At 47.4% G+C, this 22,944-nt stretch overlaps 1 protein-coding gene across 1 annotated transcript; it reads left to right on the top strand.

Annotated features, from left to right (window-relative positions):
• The first annotated feature begins 8,056 nt into the window (after positions 1–8,056).
• LOC138674395 (olfactory receptor 5P64-like) lies at positions 8,057–9,143 on the top strand. Its single transcript, XM_069762245.1, has one exon. It carries the CDS (start codon positions 8,193–8,195, stop codon positions 9,117–9,119), a length of 927 nt encoding a protein of 308 aa, XP_069618346.1. The 5' UTR covers positions 8,057–8,192; the 3' UTR covers positions 9,120–9,143.
• Positions 9,144–22,944: the final 13,801 nt, after the last annotated feature.

The following is a 22,944-nucleotide window of genomic DNA, read 5'->3' as shown; positions in this document are numbered from 1 at the left end:
CGTTGAAGAGTTTCAGAGTTATGACCTCATAAAGTGACAGTGGTCAGAATTGTAAAAATTGGCCCTGTCACTTAGGTGAAAACAGGCTTTGGGGTGAAGGGGTTAATATTGCCCTTTCTGCTTGTGTGCCAGTCTTGACTCCTGGGTGTGCCATCTCTCTCTCTCTCTCCAATTGTGGGCCATAGAAAGCCTATTATTTTTTTTAGCTTGATTTGGGTTCCAAAATCTACCTGAAAAAATCACTACATCAATCAGTGGGAGATAAATATTGGCCTCTGGGCTTGTGTGCCACTCCTGACTCCTGTGTGCGTCATCTCTCACTCAGTGGGCCATAGAAAGCCTTTTTTTGTTTTATTTGTTTTCTAAATTCTCCCTGAAAAAATCATTTTATTTTATTTGGTTTCTAAATTCTTCCTGAAAAAATCATTTTATTCTATTATTTTTTTTTCCTAAAGTCTCCCTTAAAAGAAAAAAAAAATCAAATCAGTGGGAGATTAATATTTACATTTGTGCTTCAGTGACAGTCCTGCGTGTGTGGCATCTCTCTCATTTGTTGCCACCAACAACAGAGTGTGTAACATTGTGCCTGATTTTCGTTGTGGTCTCACTCACCTGTAAAGGGGTAGCTAAATCATACTGAAGTTATAGCTCACCGTGTAATTTGTGTGACAGCAACAAATACCGTTAGTTTGTTTACGTTTTTAAAACAATGAGGAAGTATGGTGGAAGAGGTCGTGGCCGGGGGCGTTCATTGTCAGCTGGTAATGAGGGTAGTGGTAGTGGTGGAGCATCAGCTGGTCGTGGGAAAAAAAATATTGCACCTAAGTCTGGAGCTGTGGAGCCAGGTTCGTCGTCTGGCTACACAAGGCCTCGAACGCTCCCTTTTCTGGGAGTAGGAAAACCGCTTTTAAAGCCGGAGCAGCAAGAGCAAGTTTTGGCTTATCTTGCTGACTCAGCCTCTAGCTCTTTTGCCTCCTCTCGTGAAACTGGTAAATGTCAAAGCAGCGCGTCGTTAGTGGATGTTCACGGTCAGGGACAAGTCGCTTCCTTGTCCTCTTCAGCAAAAACAACAACAGAGAAGAATGCAGCAGGCGACACAACGGGTTACTCCATGGAGCTCTTTACACATACCGTCCCTGGCTTAGAAAGTGAAGCAGTTAACAGTCCATGCCCATTACAAGTTGAATCTGACATGGAGTACACTGATGCACAGCCACAGCCAGACTACTATGCTGGTCCTTTGACTCAGACCACAACATTGCCCTCGCAGGGTGCTGATCAAGAATCAGACCCTGATGAGACTATGTTGCCCCATCACGAACGCTATACCACCGACCGACACGGTGACACAGACGAAGTTGCACACGAGCTACAAGAAGAGGTAATAGATGACCCAGTTCTTGACCCCGATAGGCAGCCATTGGGGGAACAGGGTGCAGGCGGCAGCAGTTCTGAAGCGGAGGAGGAGGGGCCGCAGCAGGCATCAACATCGCAACAGGTTCCATCTGCCGGGCCCGTATCTTGCCCAAAACACGTGGCAAAGCCAAAACCTGTTGGAGGACAGCGTGGCCATCCGGTTAAAGCTCAGTCTGCAATGCCTGAAAAGGTATCCGATGCTAGAAAGAGTGCAGTCTGGCATTTTTTTAAACAACATCCAATTGATCAGCGCAAAGTCATCTGTCAAAAATGTTCAACTACCTTAAGCAGAGGACAGAATCTGAAAAGTCTCAATACAAGTTGCATGCATAGACATTTAACTACCATGCATTTGCAAGCCTGGACTAACTACCAAACGTCCCTTAAGGTTGTAGCACCCTCGGCCAATGAAGCTAGTCAGCAACGCAACATCCCTTCCGGCAGTGTAGGGCCACCATTTTCCGCGCCACCTGCAGTATCTGTGCAGGTTTCTTTGCCAGGCCAAAGCAGTCAGGGTCAGGGAATCACCAGTTTCGTAGTAGGAAACACTGCATCTAGGGCACCGGTGGCAACAATACCATCTCCCACCGTCTCTCAGTCTGCCATGTCCACCGGCACCCCCGCTAGTTCCACGATCTCCAGCTCTCCAGTCCAGCTCACCCTACATGAGACTATGGTTAGAAAAAGGAAGTACTTAGCCTCGCATCCGCGTACACAGGGTTTGAACGCACACATAGCTAGACTAATCTCGTTAGAGATGATGCCCTACCGGTTAGTTGAAAGCGAAGCTTTCAAAGCCCTGATGGACTATGCTGTACCACGCTACGAGCTACCCAGTCGACACTTTTTTTCCAGAAAAGCCATCCCAGCCCTCCACCAGCATGTTAAAGAGCGCATCGTCCATGCACTCAGGCAATCTGTGAGCACAAAGGTGCACCTGACAACAGATGCATGGACCAGTAGGCATGGCCAGGGATGTTACGTGTCCATCACGGCACACTGGGTAAATGTGGTGGATGCAGGGTCCACAGGGGACAGCAAGTTTGGGACAGTTCTGCCTAGCCCACGGTCTAGGAAACAATTGGCTGAAGCCGTTCGCACCCCCTCCTCCTCCTCTTCGTCCTCCTGCAGAAGCGAGAGCTCGTCCACAGACCGCAGTCGCACAACCACTCCATCCGCAGCTGCCACTGTTGCACACCAGGTCTCCCATTATGGGGCAGCTACTGGCAAACGTCAGCAGGCTGTATTGGCTATGAAGTGTTTGGGCGACAACAGACACACCGCGGAAGTTCTGTCCGAGTTCTTGCAGAAAGAAACGCAGTCGTGGCTGGGCACTGTAGATCTTGAGGCAGGCAAGGTAGTGAGTGATAACGGAAGGAATTTCATGGCTGCCATCTCCCTTTCCCAACTGAAACACATTCCTTGCCTGGCTCACACCTTAAACCTGGTGGTGCAGTGCTTCCTGAAAAGTTATCCGGGGTTATCCGACCTGCTCCTCAAAGTGCGTGGACTTTGCTCACATATCCGCCGTTCGCCTGTACACTCCAGCCGTATGCAGACCTATCAGCGTTCTTTGAACCTTCCCCAGCATCGCCTAATCATAGACGTTGCAACAAGGTGGAACTCAACACTGCACATGCTTCAGAGACTGTGTGAACAGAGGCGGGCTGTTATGTTTTTGTGGGAGGATACACTTACACGGGCAGGCAGTAGGATGGCAGACATGGAGTTGTCAGGTGTGCAGTGGTCGAAGATTCAAGACATGTGCCAAGTCCTTCAGTGTTTTGAGGAATGCACACGGCTGGTTAGTGCAGACAACGCCATAATAAGCATGAGCATCCCCCTAATGCGTCTGCTGATGCAAAGTTTGACGCACATAAAGGATCAGGCGTCTGCAGCTGAGGAAGAGGAAAGCCTTGATGACAGTCAGCCATTGTCTGGCCAGGGCAGTGTACAGGACGAGGTAGCGGGCGAAGAGGAGGAGGAGGACGAGGAGGATGATGGGGATGATTATATTTTTAATGAGGAAGCTTTTCCGAGGCCACTGGAAATTGGTGGCGCGGCAAGGCCGGGTTCTGGTTTTTTGAGGGACACAAGTGACGTGGATTTGCCTGAAACTGCCCCTCAACCAAGCACAACCGCAGATTTGAGAACTGGAACTTTGGCCCACATGGCGGATTATGCCTTACGTATCCTCAAAAGGGAAACACGCATAACTAAAATGATGAATGATGACGATTACTGGTTGGCCTGCCTCCTTGATCCTCGCTATAAAGGCAAATTGCAAAATATAATGCCACATGAGAACTTGGAACTAGTATTAGCAACCAAACAATCAACTCTTGTTGACCGTTTGCTTCTGGCATTCCCTGCACACAGCGCCCGTGATCGTTCTCACACGAGCTGCAGGGGCCAGCAGACCAGAGGAGTTAGAGGGGCAGAAATCAGAAGTGGCGTTGGCCAGAGGGGTTTTCTGACCAGGTTGTGGAGTGATTTTGCTATGACCGCAGACAGGACAGGTACTGCAGCATCAATTCAAAGTGACAGGAGACAACATTTGTCCAGTATGGTTACAAACTATTTTTCATCCCTTATCGATGTTCTCCCTCAACCGTCATTCCCATTTGATTACTGGGCATCAAAATTAGACACCTGGCCAGAATTGGCAGAATATGCATTGCAGGAGCTTGCTTGCCCGGCAGCTAGTGTCCTATCAGAAAGAGTATTCAGTGCTGCAGGTTCAATACTAACAGAAAAAAGGACTCATCTGGCTACCCAAAATGTAGATGATCTAACCTTCATTAAAATGAACCACAACTGGATTTCGAAATCTTTTGCCCCACCTTGCCCGGCTGACACCTAGCTTTCCTATGAAAAGGTCTTGCCTGTGGACTATTCTGAATGCCTTTTCCAATCTCGTAATTTTCTGCACCTGATTGTCCAGCATACGACATGTTTACACCTCACTAAATGGCCAAACTCCCCACACGGGGCCGTGGTATCGACACTTGGCGACAGCACCCGTGAGAGTGCAGTTTGTCTGAAGAGGTGGGTGAGCCCGCTTTTGGTCGACGGCACTGCCACTGGGTCCCTCCTAGTACAATAAAGTGTCTCTGGCGGTGGTGGTGCGCACCCAACGTCAGACACACCGTTGTAATATGAGGGGCCCTGGGCCTGTACCGCCGGCCACAAGACAGTTTCCCCCCACCCCAGCTCAAACAGTGCTCTACCACTTGCAAAATTATCTCACAGCTCCACCAATGTTTAGTCTATGCGCTGACATCCTTCAATGCCTGCCACTGACAATACCATTGTATTGACATTTTTGTTACGTTAGGCCTTCGATGCCTGCCTGTGGTCACTCCTTCCACTAGGCCTCCACTGACCACACCACTGCTGCCCGTGTACCCCTGTAACCAATTTAAAATTGCCTACAGCCATGTGTTATTATTTTAGGCCTTCGATGCCTGTCTGCGGTCACTCCTTCCACTAGGCCTCCACTGACCACACCACTGCTGCCCGTGTACCCCTGGAACCAATTTAAAATTGCCTACAGCCATGTGTTATTATTTTAGGCCTTCGATGCCTGTCTGCGGTCACTCCTTCCACTAGGCCTCCACTGACCACACCACTGCTGCCCGTGTACCCCTGGAACCAATTTAAAATTGCCTACAGCCATGTGTTATTATTTTAGGCCTTCGATGCCTGTCTGCGGTGACTCCTTCCACTAGGCCTCCACTGACCACACCACTGCTGCCCGTGTACCCCTGTAACCAATTTAAAATTGCCTACAGCCATGTGTTATTATTTTAGGCCTTCGATGCCTGTCTGCGGTCACTCCTTCCACTAGGCCTCCACTGACCACACCACTGCTGCCCGTGTACCCCTGGAACCAATTTAAAATTGCCTACAGCCATGTGTTATTATTTTAGGCCTTCGATGCCTGTCTGCGGTCACTCCTTCCACTAGGCCTCCATTGACCACACCACTGCTGCCCGTGTACCCCTGGAACCAATTTAAAATTGCCTACAGCCATGTGTTATTATTTTAGGCCTTCGATGCCTGTCTGCGGTGACTCCTTCCACTAGGCCTCCACTGACCACACCACTGCTGCCCGTGTACCCCTGGAACCAACATCAGAAAATATAAAAATAAGTATTTTGCTTATAAAAAAGAAAATACTGGAGAGATATCAAATGCAGACATTTTAACATTAAAAACAAACACATACAACAAAAATCTGGTACAGTACTAAAAATGGCCACCAGCTACAATAACTTTCTCCTGCAAGTAGTTAACTGAAAGGTTTTTTCAATTTTAATCACAGATATGGCATCCACCGAGTGTTGTCCTGTCGCGTCTTCTTTATATTATTGCCAAGAAGATGCAAAACAATGAAAATAATAAAATCATTATTTACTAAAAAAATAGAGTAAGTCAAAACCACATTGCAAATAAACATTCATTACAAATAAAGAAGCAGGGCGCGTCCGAGGGTGAGTATATACCTAATAAGAATATAATCACCCTCGGAAGCGCCCTGCTTCTTTCCGACTGCCTTCCTTCCTAAGAATCAGCCCTTCCGTGGTGTAGAGAGAGGGTTTGTTACACTCCAAGGTGTTCTCCAGGTTGCCTTTCCTGAGCTTCGATCTTCCAGCTCTCGTTTAGTAGTTGTTGGAAACTACGCTGCATTAGGCCTACAAATTGGGTATGGGGTGTAGAGAGATGGTGTGTTACACTCCAAGGTGTTCCCCAGGTTTCCTCTCCATTGCTTCGATCTTCCGGCTCTCGTTTAGTAGTTGTTGGAAACTACGCTGCATTAGGCCTACAAATTGGGTATGGGGTGTAGAGAGATGGTGTGTTCCACTGTAGAGAGATGGTGTGTTACACTCCAAGGTGTTCCCCAGGTTTCCTCGCCAATGCTTCGATCATCATGCTCTCGTTTAGTAGTTGTTGGAAACTACGCTGCATTAGACCTACAAATTGGGTATGGGGTGTAGAGAGATGGTGTGTTCCACTCCAAGGTGTTCTCCAGGTTGCCTTTCCTGAACTTCTATCTTCAGGCTCTCATTAAATTGTGGTTAAACGGAACAACTGCATTTGGCGTACTAGTTGGTTTGGGGCCTACTATCGGTGTCTGCCGCTCCTTGCTGTTCTCCTGGTTTCCTGTCCTGAAATTCCGTTTTCAGGCGCTCGTTAAGTAGTTGTTAATGTTAGACTGCATTTGGCCTACTAGTTGGGTTGGGGCCTACTATCGGTGTCTGCCACTCCTTGCTGTTCTCCTCCACTGAACTAAGCTGTGCCGCCTGTTTACTACTGTTGCCAATTTTGAACTGCATTTCGACTACTTACTGATTTGGCCCTACTCTCTGTGTCAGCCTCTCATTCCAGTTGTCCTCCACTGCAATGCCCCCTGATTAGTCCTGTGTTACCAATTTTGAACTGCATTTAGCCCACTTTATTCTTTGGGCCTATATCTGTGTTTCCTCCTCATCCTGCCCATTGCCCAGCCAGTGATAGATGAGTCTGCTGGTACATTGACCCATAACGCAACATTTCCCGTGCACGCTACACTGCAAGATTGTGACCCTGCTGAAAGTCAGGTCCCCCTTCCCGCATACCATACCACCTTACACGAGGACAAACAGGAAGGTGCAGATGAAAGTGCAGGTTCCTTCATCAGGTGGGGGGAGGAATACTAGTTGGCGACGTCACTGGCACAGGGCCTCTCATGGTACGCAAAAGTGTTGCTGCCGGTGGGAGGCGCCCCCGCCGTGCAAACACACCGCTGTACTTTGAGGGGCCCTGTGCCAGTGCCAATGCCAACGAGTGGGCCCCCCCTGCTTGCTCAGGTTCACAGCACTTGCAAAGTTGAAATACTTACCTCTCCCTGCTCCACTGCCGTGACGTGGTCCAGATTTCCTGGGCCCACTAATTACTTGAACCAGCCCTACCCACCACAACTTTAGCCAAATGACCCCCAATTTCAAATGCCTTCCAATTATTATAAGGTAAATTACGCTTGACAAGCTTCATTAAGAAGAATGGATGGTTTTGACATTAAAATGGGCACTCTAGGTGTTTTCCTGGCCCCCACTCACTGCCGACTATGCTGCCCCATTGACTTGCATTGGGTTTCGTGTTTCGGTCGATCCCGACTTTACGTCATAATCGGCCGATTTCACTCGACCCGACTTTTGAGATAGTCGGGTTTCGCGAAACCCGGCTCGACTCTAAAAAGGTCAAAGTCGCTCAACTCTACTTTTAACACTTCTAATTTTAAAATTATTTTTAACTGCTTATTTCTTTACCCTCCTGCTAAAACTATCTCACTGCATTTTATATACAGTAAAGTACTTTATATTTTTGTAAGTTTACACATTGTAGGCATTTAGAATACAAAACATGAAAGCTTTTATACTAACATTCTCTAAAGGCAAGATAATTATCAATTCATTTAAACATCTGGTCTCTTTTGTTTAGAACATTCACTTGAGGGTGATTATCGGGGTCCAGTGGGCATTTCCTATGTTTTCCTGAGACTATAAAAGATGCGAACGTCTGCAACATTTCGCTTTCACATCAGAAGGGCCAACAATGCGAAGATATCGTTTCACAGATGAAAATATCCCAAAATTCTATCGAGCCTCCTCTAATCATGAAAACCATCACTACTTGTTTTTAGTGGGCTACATTCCCAGACTTTATACCTGAGCTTGAATAAATACTCTTAATTTTTAGGAGAAAATAATTCTTGGATACTTATTGATATATTAATGATGTGTGAGGAGAATCAGACACAAGTCACTCAGATACGTCTTCTTGGATTCCAAAGTCTTTCCAAATACAAACCTCTTCTATTCCTTCTGCTTACCCTGAGTTACATATGTATACTGGGAGGAAATCTTCTCATTATCCTTCTAGTGACCATCATTCACCAACTCAAAACTCCAATGTTTTTCTTACTGAAGCATTTATCCATAGCAGATGTCTTACTGACCACCAGCGTTATCCCCATGATGTTAGGCATTATGTTTGTTGAGGAAGGAGTTTTGTCCCTTTGGGGTTGTATGACACAGCTTTATTTCGCCGGTATGTTTGGCTTTGTTCAATGTTTCCTCATTGCCATTATGTCTTATGATCGGTATTTGGCCATTTGTCATCCGTTACGATATTCCTCACTAATAAGTCCAGATCTTTGCCTTAGACTTGTTATTGGAGCCTGGTATTTGATCATTGTTCTCACTTCAAGTGAGTTCCTTGTTTATATTCAGTCTAACTTCTGTGGCTTGAATTACATAGATCATTTCTTTTGTGATCTTGGTCCCTTAATGGAATTGGCCACTTCAGACATTTCCATTGTAACGTTGCAAGACTTTGTTTATGGCATCTTTACGCTTTTCTTTCCATTTGTTTTTATCATTATTACCTACTTTTGCATTTTCTTTACGATCCTTAACATTTCTTATGGTAGAAGAAAAGCCTTCTCCACATGTAGCTCCCACCTGACCACAGTATGTGCATATTACGGCACCCTAACTGCAGTTTACATGACTCCATCTGATGAGAGCTCATCCAATACCAACAAATACAGATCCCTGTTGTATATAGTGGTTACACCATTGCTGAATCCTATTATCTACAGTCTGAGGAACAATGAGATTAGGAGAGCTATGCAAAAGATGAGATATATATTTTTTTAAACAAAATGAGTTTAAATGTTCAGCTCAGTGGTAATAAGTGAAGGCCTTATTCAACTATGAGTCAAATCATTACCCAAAGCATTGTTTTCAATCCATTAGAAGTTGTGTTTCAACTAGAGATGAGTAGATTGATTAAAAGCAAATTAAATTTGATTCAAATTTTAAAGAAAAATGGACAGGTCAGAATCCACTATTTTTATGATTTGGTTCCTTTGAATTCAGCAAAATGGCTTCTGGCTGATCAGCATATTAGGGCTTGGAAGACGTAAAAATAAAAAATAATATGCCGTCTTCACCCATCACATGACCAGCGCTCCTACCGATTCTGCACTAGGATGTGGACAGGTAACACTTAGGTAATGAGTATTAATGGCCTTCAGGAACCTTTATTTCACATATAATAAAGTTGTGAATCCTATTCGCAGGCCAAATTCAATTGAATCTCCTAAATTTTAAATTCGGGAGATTTATTCATTTCCAGCTTCAACATGCAGAGACTTACTGACATGAAGTGTATCAGCAACTTTCCAAATAGGGCAACACATCTTTCTATGGATTGAAAGGAATAATACTGGATTTCTTCAATTTGAATGGTGCAAACATTTTTTTATTTCTATATTTGGTTTAAACTTGCTTGCTGGAAACATAATTTGCTTTCTAACAATGTTATGACGGCACAGCATTAATTCGGAATTATCCAGATGTATTATGTCAGTAGAACCAGGAACATGAGCTAGAGTTCTTGTGAGAACTAATTTTGACTCTTATTGTCAATTGAATTAATGTTCAGTGGCTGCCATTTGTGGACTGGCTGTTGATTAGCTATTGTATCTGTCCTAGTATTGCAGTCCAAGTATTGTTCTACTATCTTTGCGAAACATGATATGTGAATAATGTTTGTTAATATGTTGATGACCCATTGGTGTTCTGCAAATATGAAGGACAATCTATGCTTTTTTTATTTGAATACTCCAGCAGTGATGGATGGCCTCCTTCCACTTTCCCCCAAGCCTGTGGAGGAATGCCTGAATGAAAAGTTGTGAACTATAATATGGAGGATCACACTGTGTTTATAAAGACTGCACATTACAGTAACCATGGCATCATGTGTTATGAAAGGCAATTCAGAATCACAATGGACATGGAGGTCAGAGCACATACAGTGAACTGACAATAACCCAAAATAATAGAACGAGCTCTGAGACGTGGGAACTCTGCAGACCGCAATCCCTAAGCCTATCAAACCACACTAAAGGTAGCCGTGGAGCGCTCCTGACCAGAACCTAGGCGCCTCGTCACAGCCTGAGAAACTAGCTAATCCTGAAGATAGAAAAATAAGCCTACCTTGCCTCAGAGAAATTCCCCAAAGGAAAAGGCAGCCCCCCACATATAATGACTGTGAGTAAGATGAAAACACAAACATAGAGATGAAACAGATTTAGCAAAGTGAGGCCCGACTAGCTGAACAGAACGAGGATAGGGAAGATAACTTTGCGGTCAGCACAAAAACCTATAAATAACCACGCAGAGGGGACAAAAAGACCCTCCGCACCGACTAACGGTACGGAGGTGGTCCCTCTGCGTCTCAGAGCTTCCAGCAGGCGAGAAAAACCAATAAAGCAAGCTGGACAGAAAAATAGCAACAAAATAACATAAGCAAAACTTAGCTTTGCAGAGCAGCAGGCCACAGGAATGATCCAGGGAAAAAACAAGTCCCACACTGAAACATTGACAGGAAGCATAGATCAAAGCATCAGGTGGAGTTAAGTAGAGAAGAAGCTAACGAGCTCACCAGATCACCTGAGGGAGGAAACTCAGAAGCTGCAGTACCACTTTCCTCCACAAACGGAAGATCCCAGAGAGAATCAGCCGAAGTACCACTTGTGACCACAGGAGTGAACTCTGCCACAGAATTCACAACAGTACCCCCCCCTTGAGGAGGGGTCACCGAACCCTCACCAGAGCCCCCAGGCCGACCAGGATGAGCCACATGAAAGGCACGAACAAGATCGGGAGCATGGACATCAGAGGGAAAAACCCAGGAATTATCCTCCTGAGCATAACCCTTCCATTTAACCAGATACTGGATTTTCCGTCTTGAAACACGAGAATCCAAAATCTTCTCCACAATATACTCCAATTCCCCCTCCACCAAAACCGGGGCAGGAGGCTCAACAGATGGAACCATAGGTGCCATGTATCTCCACAACAATGACCTATGGAATACGTTATGTATGGAAAAAGAATCTGGAAGGGTCAGACGAAAAGACACAGGATTAAGAACCTCAGAAATCCTATACGGACCAATAAAACGAGGTTTAAACTTAGGAGAGGAAACCTTCATAGGAATATGACGAGAAGATAACCAAACCAGATCCCCAACACGAAGTCGGGGACCCACACGGCGTCTGCGATTAGCGAAAAGTTGAGCCTTCTCCTGGGACAAGGTCAAATTGTCCACTACCTGAGTCCAAATCTGCTGCAACCTGTCCACCACAGTATCCACACCAGGACAGTCCGAAGACTCAACCTGTCCAGAAGAGAAACGAGGATGGAACCCAGAATTGCAGAAAAACGGTGAAACCAAGGTAGCCGAGCTGGCCCGATTATTAAGGGCGAACTCAGCCAAAGGCAAAAAGGACACCCAGTCATCCTGATCAGCAGAAACAAAGCACCTCAGATGTTTCCAAGGTCTGATTGGTTCGCTCGGTCTGGCCATTAGTCTGAGGATGGAAAGCCGAGGAAAAAGACAAGTCAATGCCCATCCTACCACAAAAGGCTCGCCAAAACCTCGAAACAAACTGGGAACCTCTGTCAGAAACAATATTCTCTGGAATGCCATGCAAACGAACCACATGCTGGAAGAACAAAGGCACCAAATCAGAGGAGGAAGGCAATTTAGACAAGGGTACCAGATGGACCATCTTAGGAAAGCGATCACAGACCACCCAAATGACTGACATCTTTTGAGAAACGGGAAGGTCAGAAATAAAATCCATAGAGATATGTGTCCAAGGCCTCTTCGGGACCGGCAAGGGCAAAAGCAACCCACTGGCACGAGAACAGCAGGGCTTAGCCCGAGCACAAATCCCACAGGACTGCACAATAGTACGCACATCCCGCGACAGAGAGGGCCACCAAAAGGATCTAGCCACTAACTCTCTGGTACCAAAGATTCCAGGATGACCAGCCAACACCGAACAATGAAGTTCAGAGATAACTCTATTCGTCCACCTATCAGGGACAAACAGTTTCTCCGCTGGGCAATGATCAGGTTTATTAGCCTGAAATTTTTGCAGCACCCGCCGCAAATCAGAGGAGATGGCACACACAATTACTCCTTCCTTGAGGATACCCGCCGGCTCAGATAAACCCGGAGAGTCGGGTACAAAACTCCTAGACAGAGCATCCGCCTTCACATTTTTAGAGCCCGGAAGGTACGAAATCACAAAATCAAAACGGGCAAAAAACAACGACCAACGAGCCTGTCTAGGATTCAAGTGCTTGGCAGACTCGAGATAAGTCAAGTTCTTATGATTAGAGTTGAGCGACCTTGACCTTTTTAGAGTCGAGCCGGGTTTTGCGAAACCCGACTATGTCCAAAGTCGGGTCGAGTGAAATCGGCCGATTATGACGTAAAGTCGGGATCGACCGAAACACGAAACCCAATGCAAGTCAATGGGGCAGCATAGTCGGCAGTGAGTGGGGGCCAGGAAAACACCTAGAGTGCCCATTTTAATGTCAAAACCATCCATTCTTCTTAATGAAGCTTGTCAAGCGTAATTTACCTTATAATAATTGGAAGGCATTTGAAATTGGGGGTCATTTGGCTAAAGTTGTGGGGGGTAGGGCTGGTTCAAGTAATTAGTGGGCCCAGGAAATCTGGACCACGTCACGGCAGTGGAGCAGGGAGAGGTAAGTATTTCAACTTTGCAAGTGCTGTGAACCTGAGCAAGCAGGGGGGGCCCACTCGTTGGCATTGGCACTGGCACAGGGCCCCTCAAAGTACAGCGGTGTGTTTGCACGGCGGGGGCGCCTCCCACCGGCAGCAACACTTTTGCGTACTATGAGAGGCCCTGTGCCAGTGACGTCGCCAACTAGTATTCCTCCCCCCACCTGATGAAGGAACCTGCACTTTCATCTGCACCTTCCTCTTTGTCCCCGTGTAAGGTGGTATGGTATGCGGGAAGAGCAACCTGACTTTCAGCAGGGTCACAATGTTGTTGTGTAGCGTGCACGGGGAATGTTGCGTTATGGGTCAATGTACCAGCAGACTCATCTATCACTGGCTGGGCAATGGGCACGATGAAGTGGAAACACAGATATAGGCCCAAAGAAGAAAGTGGGCTAAATGCAGTTCAAAATTGGTAACACAGGAATAACCAGGGGGCATTGCAGTGGAGGACAACTGGAATGAGAGGCTGACACAGAGAGTAGGGCCAAATCAGTAAGTAGTCGAAATGCAGTTCAAAATTGGCAACCGTAGTAAACAGGCGGCACAGCTTTGTTCAGTGGAGGAAAACAGCAAGGAGTGGCAGACACCGATAGTAGGCCCCAACCCAACTAGTAGGCCAAATGCAGTCTAACATTAACAACTACTTAACGAGAGGCTGAAAATGGTATTTCAGGACAGGAAACCAGGAGAACAGCAAGGAGTGGCAGACACCGATAGTAGGCCCCAAACCAACTAGTACGCCAAATGCAGTTGTTCCATTTAACCACAATTTAATGAGAGCCTGAAGATAGAAGCTCAGGAAAGGCAACCTGGGGAACACCTTGGAGTGTAACACACCATCTCTCTCCACCCCATACCCATTTTGTAGGCCTAATGCTGTGTACTTTTCTACAACTACTAAACGAGAGTCGGAAGACCGAAGCAATGGCAAGGAAACCTGGGGAACACCTTGGAGTGTAACACACCATCTCTCTCCACCCCATACCCAATTTGTAGGCCTAATGCAGCCTACTTTCCGACACCTACTAAACGAGAGCATGAAGATCGAAGCTCAGGAAAGGCAACCTGGGGAACACCTTGGAGTGTAACACACCATCTCTCTCCACCCCATACCCATTTTTTAGGCCTAATGCAGTGTACTTTTCTACAACTACTAAACGAGAGTCGGAAGACCGAAGCAATGGCAAGGAAACCTGGGGAACACCTTGGAGTGTAACACACCATCTCTCTCCACCCCATTCCCCATTTTTTAGGCCTAATGCAGCCTACTTTCCGACACCTACTAAACGAGAGCATGAAGATCGAAGCTCAGGAAAGGCAACCTGGGGAACACCTTGGAGTGTAACACACCATCTCTCTCCACCCCATACCCATTTTGTAGGCCTAATGCTGTGTACTTTTCTACAACTACTAAACGAGAGTCGGAAGACCGAAGCAATGGCAAGGAAACCTGGGGAACACCTTGGAGTGTAACACACCATCTCTCTCCACCCCATACCCAATTTGTAGGCCTAATGCAGCCTACTTTCCGACACCTACTAAACGAGAGCATGAAGATCGAAGCTCAGGAAAGGCAACCTGGGGAACACCTTGGAGTGTAACACACCATCTCTCTCCACCCCATACCCATTTTGTAGGCCTAATGCTGTGTACTTTTCTACAACTACTAAACGAGAGTCGGAAGACCGAAGCAATGGCAAGGAAACCTGGGGAACACCTTGGAGTGTAACACACCATCTCTCTCCACCCCATACCCAATTTGTAGGCCTAATGCAGCCTACTTTCCGACACCTACTAAACGAGAGCATGAAGATCGAAGCTCAGGAAAGGCAACCTGGTGAAAACCTTGGAGTGTAACACAACCTGTCTCTACACCCCATACCAAATTTGTAGGCCTAATGCAGCGTAGTTTCCACCAACTACTAAACGAGAGCCGGAAGATCGAAGCTCATGAAAGGCAACCCGGGGAACACCTTGGAGTGTAACACAACCTCTCTCTACACCACGAAAGGGCTGATTCTTAGGAAGGAAGGCTTTTGTAAATAAGCATTGCGCGTCCGAGGGTGATTATATTCTTATTCGGTATCTACTCACCCTCGGACGCGCCATGCTTCTTGATTTGTAATTAATGTTTATTTGCAATGTGCTTTTGACTTACTCAATTATTTTTTTAATTATTGATTTTATTAAATTAATAGTTTAACATCTTATTGGAAATAATTTAAAGGAGACGCGACAGGACAACACTCGGTGGATGCCATATCTGTGTTAACAACTCCAAAAAACTTTCAGTTAACTTCTTGCAGGAGAAAGAAATTGTAGCTGTTGGACCTTTGTAGTACAGTTCCAGATATTTGTTGTGTGTTTGTTTTGATTGTTAAAATGTCTGCATTTGAGATCTCAACACGATCTTATTTTTTATAATCAAATTAATTTTTTAAATATTTTATTAGGTTGGTTCAAGGGGTACACGGGCCGCAGTAGACAGGTCAGTGGAGGCCTAGTGGAAGGAGGGACCGCAGATGCGCCACTGTTTCACCCATACACAATTAGTAGGCCTAATGCAGCGTAGTTTCCAACAGCTACTAAACGAGAGCCGGAAGATCGAAGCTCAGGAAAGGCAACCTGGGGAACACCTTGGAGTGTAACACAACCTCTCTCTACACCACGGAAGGGCTGATTCTTAGGAAGGAAGGCTGTTGTAAATAAGCATTGCGCGTCCGAGGGTGATTATATTCTTATTCGGTATCTACTCACCCTCGGACGCGCCATGCTTCTTGATTTGTAATTAATGTTTATTTGCAATGTGCTTTTGACTTACTCAATTATTTTTTTAATTATTGATTTTATTAAATTAATAGTTTAACATCTTATTGGAAATAATTTAAAGGAGACGCGACAGGACAACACTCGGTGGATGCCATATCTGTGTTAACAACTCCAAAAAACTTTCAGTTAACTTCTTGCAGGAGAAAGAAATTGTAGCTGTTGGACCTTTGTAGTACAGTTCCAGATATTTGTTGTGTGTTTGTTTTGATTGTTAAAATGTCTGCATTTGAGATCTCAACACGATCTTATTTTTTATAATCAAATTAATTTTTTAAATATTTTATTAGGTTGGTTCAAGGGGTACACGGGCCGCAGTAGACAGGTCAGTGGAGGCCTAGTGGAAGGAGTGACGGCAGACAGGCATCAAAGGCCTAACATTGGGCTGGCTGTAGGCAAGTTAAAATTGGTTCCAGGGGAACACGGCCATCAGTGGCCTGGTCAGTGTAGTTGTAGTTGAAAGAACGGGACGCAGACAGGCTTCGAAGGCCTAACATAATAACATAGGGCTGGCTGTAGGCAAGTTAAAATTGGTTCCAAGGGAACACGGCCATCAGTGGCCTGGTCAGTGTAGTTGTAGTTGAAAGAACGGGACGCAGACAGGCTTCGAAGGCCTAACATAACAAACTTGGGCTGGCTGTAGGCACTTTTAAATTTGTTCCAGGGGTACATGGGCAGCAGTGTATGGTCAGTGGAAGTCTAGTGGAAGGAGTGACCGCAGACAGGCTTCCAAGGCCTAACATAACAAACTTGGGCTGGCTGTAGGCACTTTTAAATTGGTTCCAGGGGTACACGGGCAGCAGTGGTCTGGTCAGTGGAAGTCTAGTGGAAGGAGTGACCGCAGACAGGCTTCCAAGGCCTAACATAACAAACTTGGGCTGGCTGTAGGCACTTTTAAATTGGTTCCAGGGGTACACGGGCAGCAGTGGTCTGGTCTGTGGAAGTCTAGTGGAAGGAGTGACCGCAGACAGGCTTCGAAGGCCTAACATAACAAACTTGGGCTGGCTGTAGGCACTTTTAAATTGGTTCCAGGGGTACACGGGCAGCAGTGGTCTGGTCAGTGGAAGTCTAGTGGAAGGAGTGACCGCAGACAGGCTTCCAAGGCCTAACATAACAAACTTGGGCTGGCTGTAGGCACTTTTAAATTGGTTCCAGGGGTACACGGGCAGCAGTGGTCTGGTCAGTGGAAGTCTAGTGGAAGGAGTGACCGCAGACAGGCTTCCAAGGCCTAACATAACAAACTTGGGCTGGCTGTAGGCACTTTTAAATTGGTTCCAGGGGTACACGGGCAGCAGTGGTCTGGTCTGTGGAAGTCTAGTGGAAGGAGTGACCGCAGACAGGCTTCGAAGGCCTAACATAACAAACTTGGGCTGGCTGTAGGCACTTTTAAATTGGTTCCAGGGGTACACGGGCAGCAGTGGTCTGGTCAGTGGAAGTCTAGTGGAAGGAGTGACCGCAGACAGGCTTCCAAGGCCTAACATAACAAACTTGGGCTGGCTGTAGGCACTTTTAAATTGGTTCAAGGGGTACACGGGCAGCAGTGGTCTGGTCTGTGGAAGTCTAGTGGAAGGAGTGACCGCAGACAGGCTTCGAAGGCCTAACATAATAACATAGGGCTGGCTGTAGGCAAGTTAAAATTGGTTCCAAGGGAACACGGCCATCAGTGGCCTGGTCAGTGTAGTTGTAGTTGAAAGAACGGGACGCAGACAGGCTTCGAAGGCCTAACATAACAAACTTGGGCTGGCTGTAGGCACTTTTAAATTTGTTCCAGGGGTACATGGGCAGCAGTGTATGGTCAGTGGAAGTCTAGTGGAAGGAGTGACCGCAGACAGGCTTCCAAGGCCTAACATAACAAACTTGGGCTGGCTGTAGGCACTTTTAAATTGGTTCCAGGGGTACACGGGCAGCAGTGGTCTGGTCTGTGGAAGTCTAGTGGAAGGAGTGACCGCAGACAGGCTTCGAAGGCCTAACATAACAAACTTGGGCTGGCTGTAGGCACTTTTAAATTGGTTCCAGGGGTACACGGGCAGCAGTGGTCTGGTCAGTGGAAGTCTAGTGGAAGGAGTGACCGCAGACAGGCTTCCAAGGCCTAACATAACAAACTTGGGCTGGCTGTAGGCACTTTTAAATTGGTTCCAGGGGTACACGGGCAGCAGTGGTCTGGTCTGTGGAAGTCTAGTGGAAGGAGTGACCGCAGACAGGCTTCGAAGGCCTAACATAATAACATAGGGCTGGCTGTAGGCAAGTTAAAATTGGTTCCAAGGGAACACGGCCATCAGTGGCCTGGTCAGTGTAGTTGTAGTTGAAAGAACGGGACGCAGACAGGCTTCGAAGGCCTAACATAACAAACTTGGGCTGGCTGTAGGCACTTTTAAATTTGTTCCAGGGGTACATGGGCAGCAGTGTATGGTCAGTGGAAGTCTAGTGGAAGGAGTGACCGCAGACAGGCTTCCAAGGCCTAACATAACAAACTTGGGCTGGCTGTAGGCACTTTTAAATTGGTTCCAGGGGTACACGGGCAGCAGTGGTCTGGTCAGTGGAAGTCTAGTGGAAGGAGTGACCGCAGACAGGCTTCCAAGGCCTAACATAACAAACTTGGGCTGGCTGTAGGCACTTTTAAATTGGTTCCAGGGGTACACGGGCAGCAGTGGTCTGGTCTGTGGAAGTCTAGTGGAAGGAGTGACCGCAGACAGGCTTCGAAGGCCTAACATAACAAACTTGGGCTGGCTGTAGGCACTTTTAAATTGGTTCCAGGGGTACACGGGCAGCAGTGGTCTGGTCAGTGGAAGTCTAGTGGAAGGAGTGACCGCAGACAGGCTTCCAAGGCCTAACATAACAAACTTGGGCTGGCTGTAGGCACTTTTAAATTGGTTCCAGGGGTACACGGGCAGCAGTGGTCTGGTCAGTGGAAGTCTAGTGGAAGGAGTGACCGCAGACAGGCTTCCAAGGCCTAACATAACAAACTTGGGCTGGCTGTAGGCACTTTTAAATTGGTTCCAGGGGTACACGGGCAGCAGTGGTCTGGTCTGTGGAAGTCTAGTGGAAGGAGTGACCGCAGACAGGCTTCGAAGGCCTAACATAACAAACTTGGGCTGGCTGTAGGCACTTTTAAATTGGTTCCAGGGGTACACGGGCAGCAGTGGTCTGGTCAGTGGAAGTCTAGTGGAAGGAGTGACCGCAGACAGGCTTCCAAGGCCTAACATAACAAACTTGGGCTGGCTGTAGGCACTTTTAAATTGGTTCCAGGGGTACACGGGCAGCAGTGGTCTGGTCTGTGGAAGTCTAGTGGAAGGAGTGACCGCAGACAGGCTTCGAAGGCCTAACATAACAAACTTGGGCTGGCTGTAGGCACTTTTAAATTGGTTCCAGGGGTACACGGGCAGCAGTGGTCTGGTCAGTGGAAGTCTAGTGGAAGGAGTGACCGCAGACAGGCTTCGAAGGCCTAACATAACAAAATTGGGCTGGCTGTAGGCACTTTAAATTGGTTCCAGGGGTACATGGGCAGCAGTGTATGGTCAGTGGAAGTCTAGTGGAAGGAGTGACGGCAGACAGTCTTCGAAGGCCTAACATAACAAAATTGGGCTGACTGTAGGCACTTTTAAATTGGTTCCAGGGTAACACGGCCAGCAGTGGCCTGGTCAGTGTAGTAGTTGTAGAAAGAAGGGACCGCAGACAGGCTTCGAAGGCCTAACATAACAAAAATGTCAAAACAATGGTATTGTCAGTGCCAGGCATTGAAGGATGTCAGCGCCTAGACTACACATTGGTGAAGCTGTGAGAGATAATTTTGCTAGTGGTAGAGCACTGTTTGAGCTGGGGGGGGAACTGTCTTGTGGCCGGCGGTACAGGCACAGGGCCCCTCATATTACAACGGTGTGTCTGACGTTGGGTGCGCACCACCACCGCCAGAGACACTTTATTGTACTATGAGGGACCCAGTGGCAGTGCCGTCGACCAAAAGCGGCCACACCCACCTCTTCAGACAAACAGCACTCTCAAGGGTCCAAGCGCAAAGTGGCGATAGCACGGCCCCGTGTGGGGAGTTTGGCCATTTCGTGAGGTGGAAACATGTCGTATGCTGGACAATCAGGTGAAGAAAATTACGAGATTGGAAAAGTCATTCAGAATAGTCCACAGGCAAGACCTTTTCATAGGAAAGCTAGGTGTCAGCCGGGCAGGGTGGGGCAAAAGATTTTGAAATCCAGTTGTGGTTCATTTTAATGAAGGTTAGATCATCTACATTTTGGGTAGCCAGACGAGTCCTTTTTTCTGTTAGTATTGAACCTGCAGCACTGAATACTCTTTCTGATAGGACACTAGCTGCCGGGCAAGCAAGCTCCTGCAATGCATATTCTGCCAATTCTGGCCAGGTGTCTAATTTGGATGCCCAGTAATCAAATGGGAATGACGGTTGAGGGAGAACGTCGATAAGGGATGAAAAATAGTTTGTAACCATACTGGACAAATGTTGTCTCCTGTCACTTTGAATTGATGCTGCAGTACCTGTCCTGTCTGCGGTCATAGAAAAATCACTCCACAACCTGGTCAGAAAACCCCTCTGGCCAACGCCACTTCTGATTTCTGCCCCTCTAACACCTCTGGTCTGCTGGCCCCTGGAGCTCGTGTGAGAACGATCACGGGCGCTGTGTGCAGGGAATGCCAGAAGCAAACGGTCAACAAGAGTTGATTGTTTTGTTGCTAATATTAGTTCCAAGTTCTCATGTGGCATAATATTTTGCAATTTGCCTTTATAGCGAGGATCAAGGAGGCAGGCCAACCAGTAATCGTCATCGTTCATCATTTTTGTAATGCGTGTGTCCCTTTTGAGGATACGCAAGGCATAATCCGCCATGTGGGCCAAAGTTCCCGTTGTCAAATCTGCGGTTGTGCTTGGTTGAGGGGCAGTTGCAGGCAAATCTACGTCACTTGTGTCCCTCAAAAAACCAGAACCCGGCCTTGCCACGCCACCAATTTCCCGTGCCCCCGGGAAAGCTTCCTCATTAAAAATATACTCATCCCCATCATCCTCCTCATCCTCCACTTCCTCTTCGCCCGGTACCTCGTCATGTACACTGCCCTGACCAGACAATCGCTGACTGTCATCAAGGCTTTCCTCTTCCTCTGGTGCAGACGCCTGATCCTTTATGTGCGTCAAACTTTGCATCAGCAGACGGGGATGCTCATGCTTATTATGGCGTTGTCTGCACTAACCAGCCGTGTGCATTCCTCAAAACACTGAAGGACTTGACACATGTCTTGAATCTTCGACCACTGCACACCTGACAACTCCATGTCTGCCATCCTACTGCCTGCCCGTGTATGTGTATCCTCCCACAAAAACATAACAGCCCGCCTCTGTTCGCACAGTCTCTGAAGCATGTGCAGTGTTGAGTTCCACCTTGTTGCAACGTCTATGATTAGGCGATGCTGGGGAAGGTTCAAAGAACGCTGATAGGTCTGCATACGGCTGGAGTGTACAGGCGAACGGCGGATATGTGCGCAAAGTCCACGCACTTTGAGGAGCAGGTCGGATAACCCCGGATAACTTTTCAGGAAGCACTGCACCACCAGGTTTAAGGTGTGAGCCAGGCAAGGAATGTGTTTCAGTTGGGAAAGGGAGATGGCAGCCATGAAATTCCTTCCGTTATCACTCACTACCTTGCCTGCCTCAAGATCTACAGTGCCCAGCCACGACTGCGTTTCTTGCTGCAAGAACTCGGACAGAACTTCCGCGGTGTGTCTATTGTCGCCCAAACACTTCATAGCCAATACAGCCTGCTGACGTATGCCAGTAGCTGCCCCATAATGGGAGACCTGGTGTGCAACAGTGGCAGGTGCGGATGGAGTGTTTGTGCGACTGCGGTCTGTGGACGAGCTCTTGCTTCTGCAGGAGGACGAGGAGGAGGAGGAGGAGGAGGGGGTGCGAACGGCTACAGACAACTGTTTACTAGACCGTGGGCTAGGCAGAACTGTCCCAAACTTGCTGTCCCCTGTGGACCCTGAATCCACCACATTTACCCAGTGTGCCGTGATGGACACGTAACGTCCCTGGCCATGCCTACTGGTCCATGCATCTGTTGTCAGGTGCACCTTTGTGCTCACAGATTGCCTGAGTGCATGGACGATGCGCTCTTTAACATGCTGGTGGAGGGCTGGGATGGCTTTTCTGGAAAAAAAGTGTCGACTGGGTAGCTCGTAGCGTGGTACAGCGTAGTCCATCAGGTCTTTGAAAGCTTCGCTTTCAACTAACCGGTAGGGCATCATCTCTAACGAGATTAGTCTAGCTATGTGGGCGTTCAAACCCTGTGTACGCGGATGCGAGGCTAAGTACTTCCTTTTTCTAACCATAGTCTCATGTAGGGTGAGCTGGACTGGAGAGCTGGAGATCGTGGAACTAGCGGGGGTGCCGGTGGACATGGCAGACTGAGAGACGGTGGGAGATGGTATTGTTGCCGCCGGTGCCCTAGATGCAGTGTTTCCTACTACGAAACTGGTGATTCCCTGACCCTGACTGCTTTGGCCTGGCAAAGATACCTGCACAGATACAGCAGGTGGTGCGCTAAATGGTGGTCCTACACTGCTGGAAGGGATGTTGCGTTGATGACTAGCTTCATTGGCCGAGGGTGCAACAACCTTAAGGGACGTTTGGTAGTTAGTCCAAGCTTTCAAATGCATGGTGGTTAAATGTCTATGCATGCAACTAGTATTGAGACTTTTCAGATTCTGACCTCTGCTTAAGGAAGTAGAACATTTTTGACAGATGACTTTGCGCTGATCAATTGGATGTTGTTTAAAAAAATGCCAGACTGCACTCTTTCTAGCATCGGATACCTTTTCAGGCATTGCAGACTGAGCTTTAACCGGATGGCCACGCTGTCCTCCACCAGGTTTTGGCTTTGCCACGCGTTTTGGGCAAGATACGGGCCCGGCAGATGGAACCTGTGGCGATGTTGATGCCTGCTGCGGCCCCTCCTCCTCCTCTGCTTCAGAACTGCTGCCGCCTGCACCCTGTTCCCCCAATGGCTGCCAATCGGGGTCAAGAAC

Source organism: Ranitomeya imitator, chromosome 4 (assembly GCF_032444005.1).
Source record: "Ranitomeya imitator isolate aRanImi1 chromosome 4, aRanImi1.pri, whole genome shotgun sequence".
NCBI classification, from domain to species: Eukaryota; Metazoa; Chordata; class Amphibia; order Anura; family Dendrobatidae; genus Ranitomeya; species Ranitomeya imitator.
This window is presented reverse-complemented; position numbering and strand designations above follow the sequence as displayed.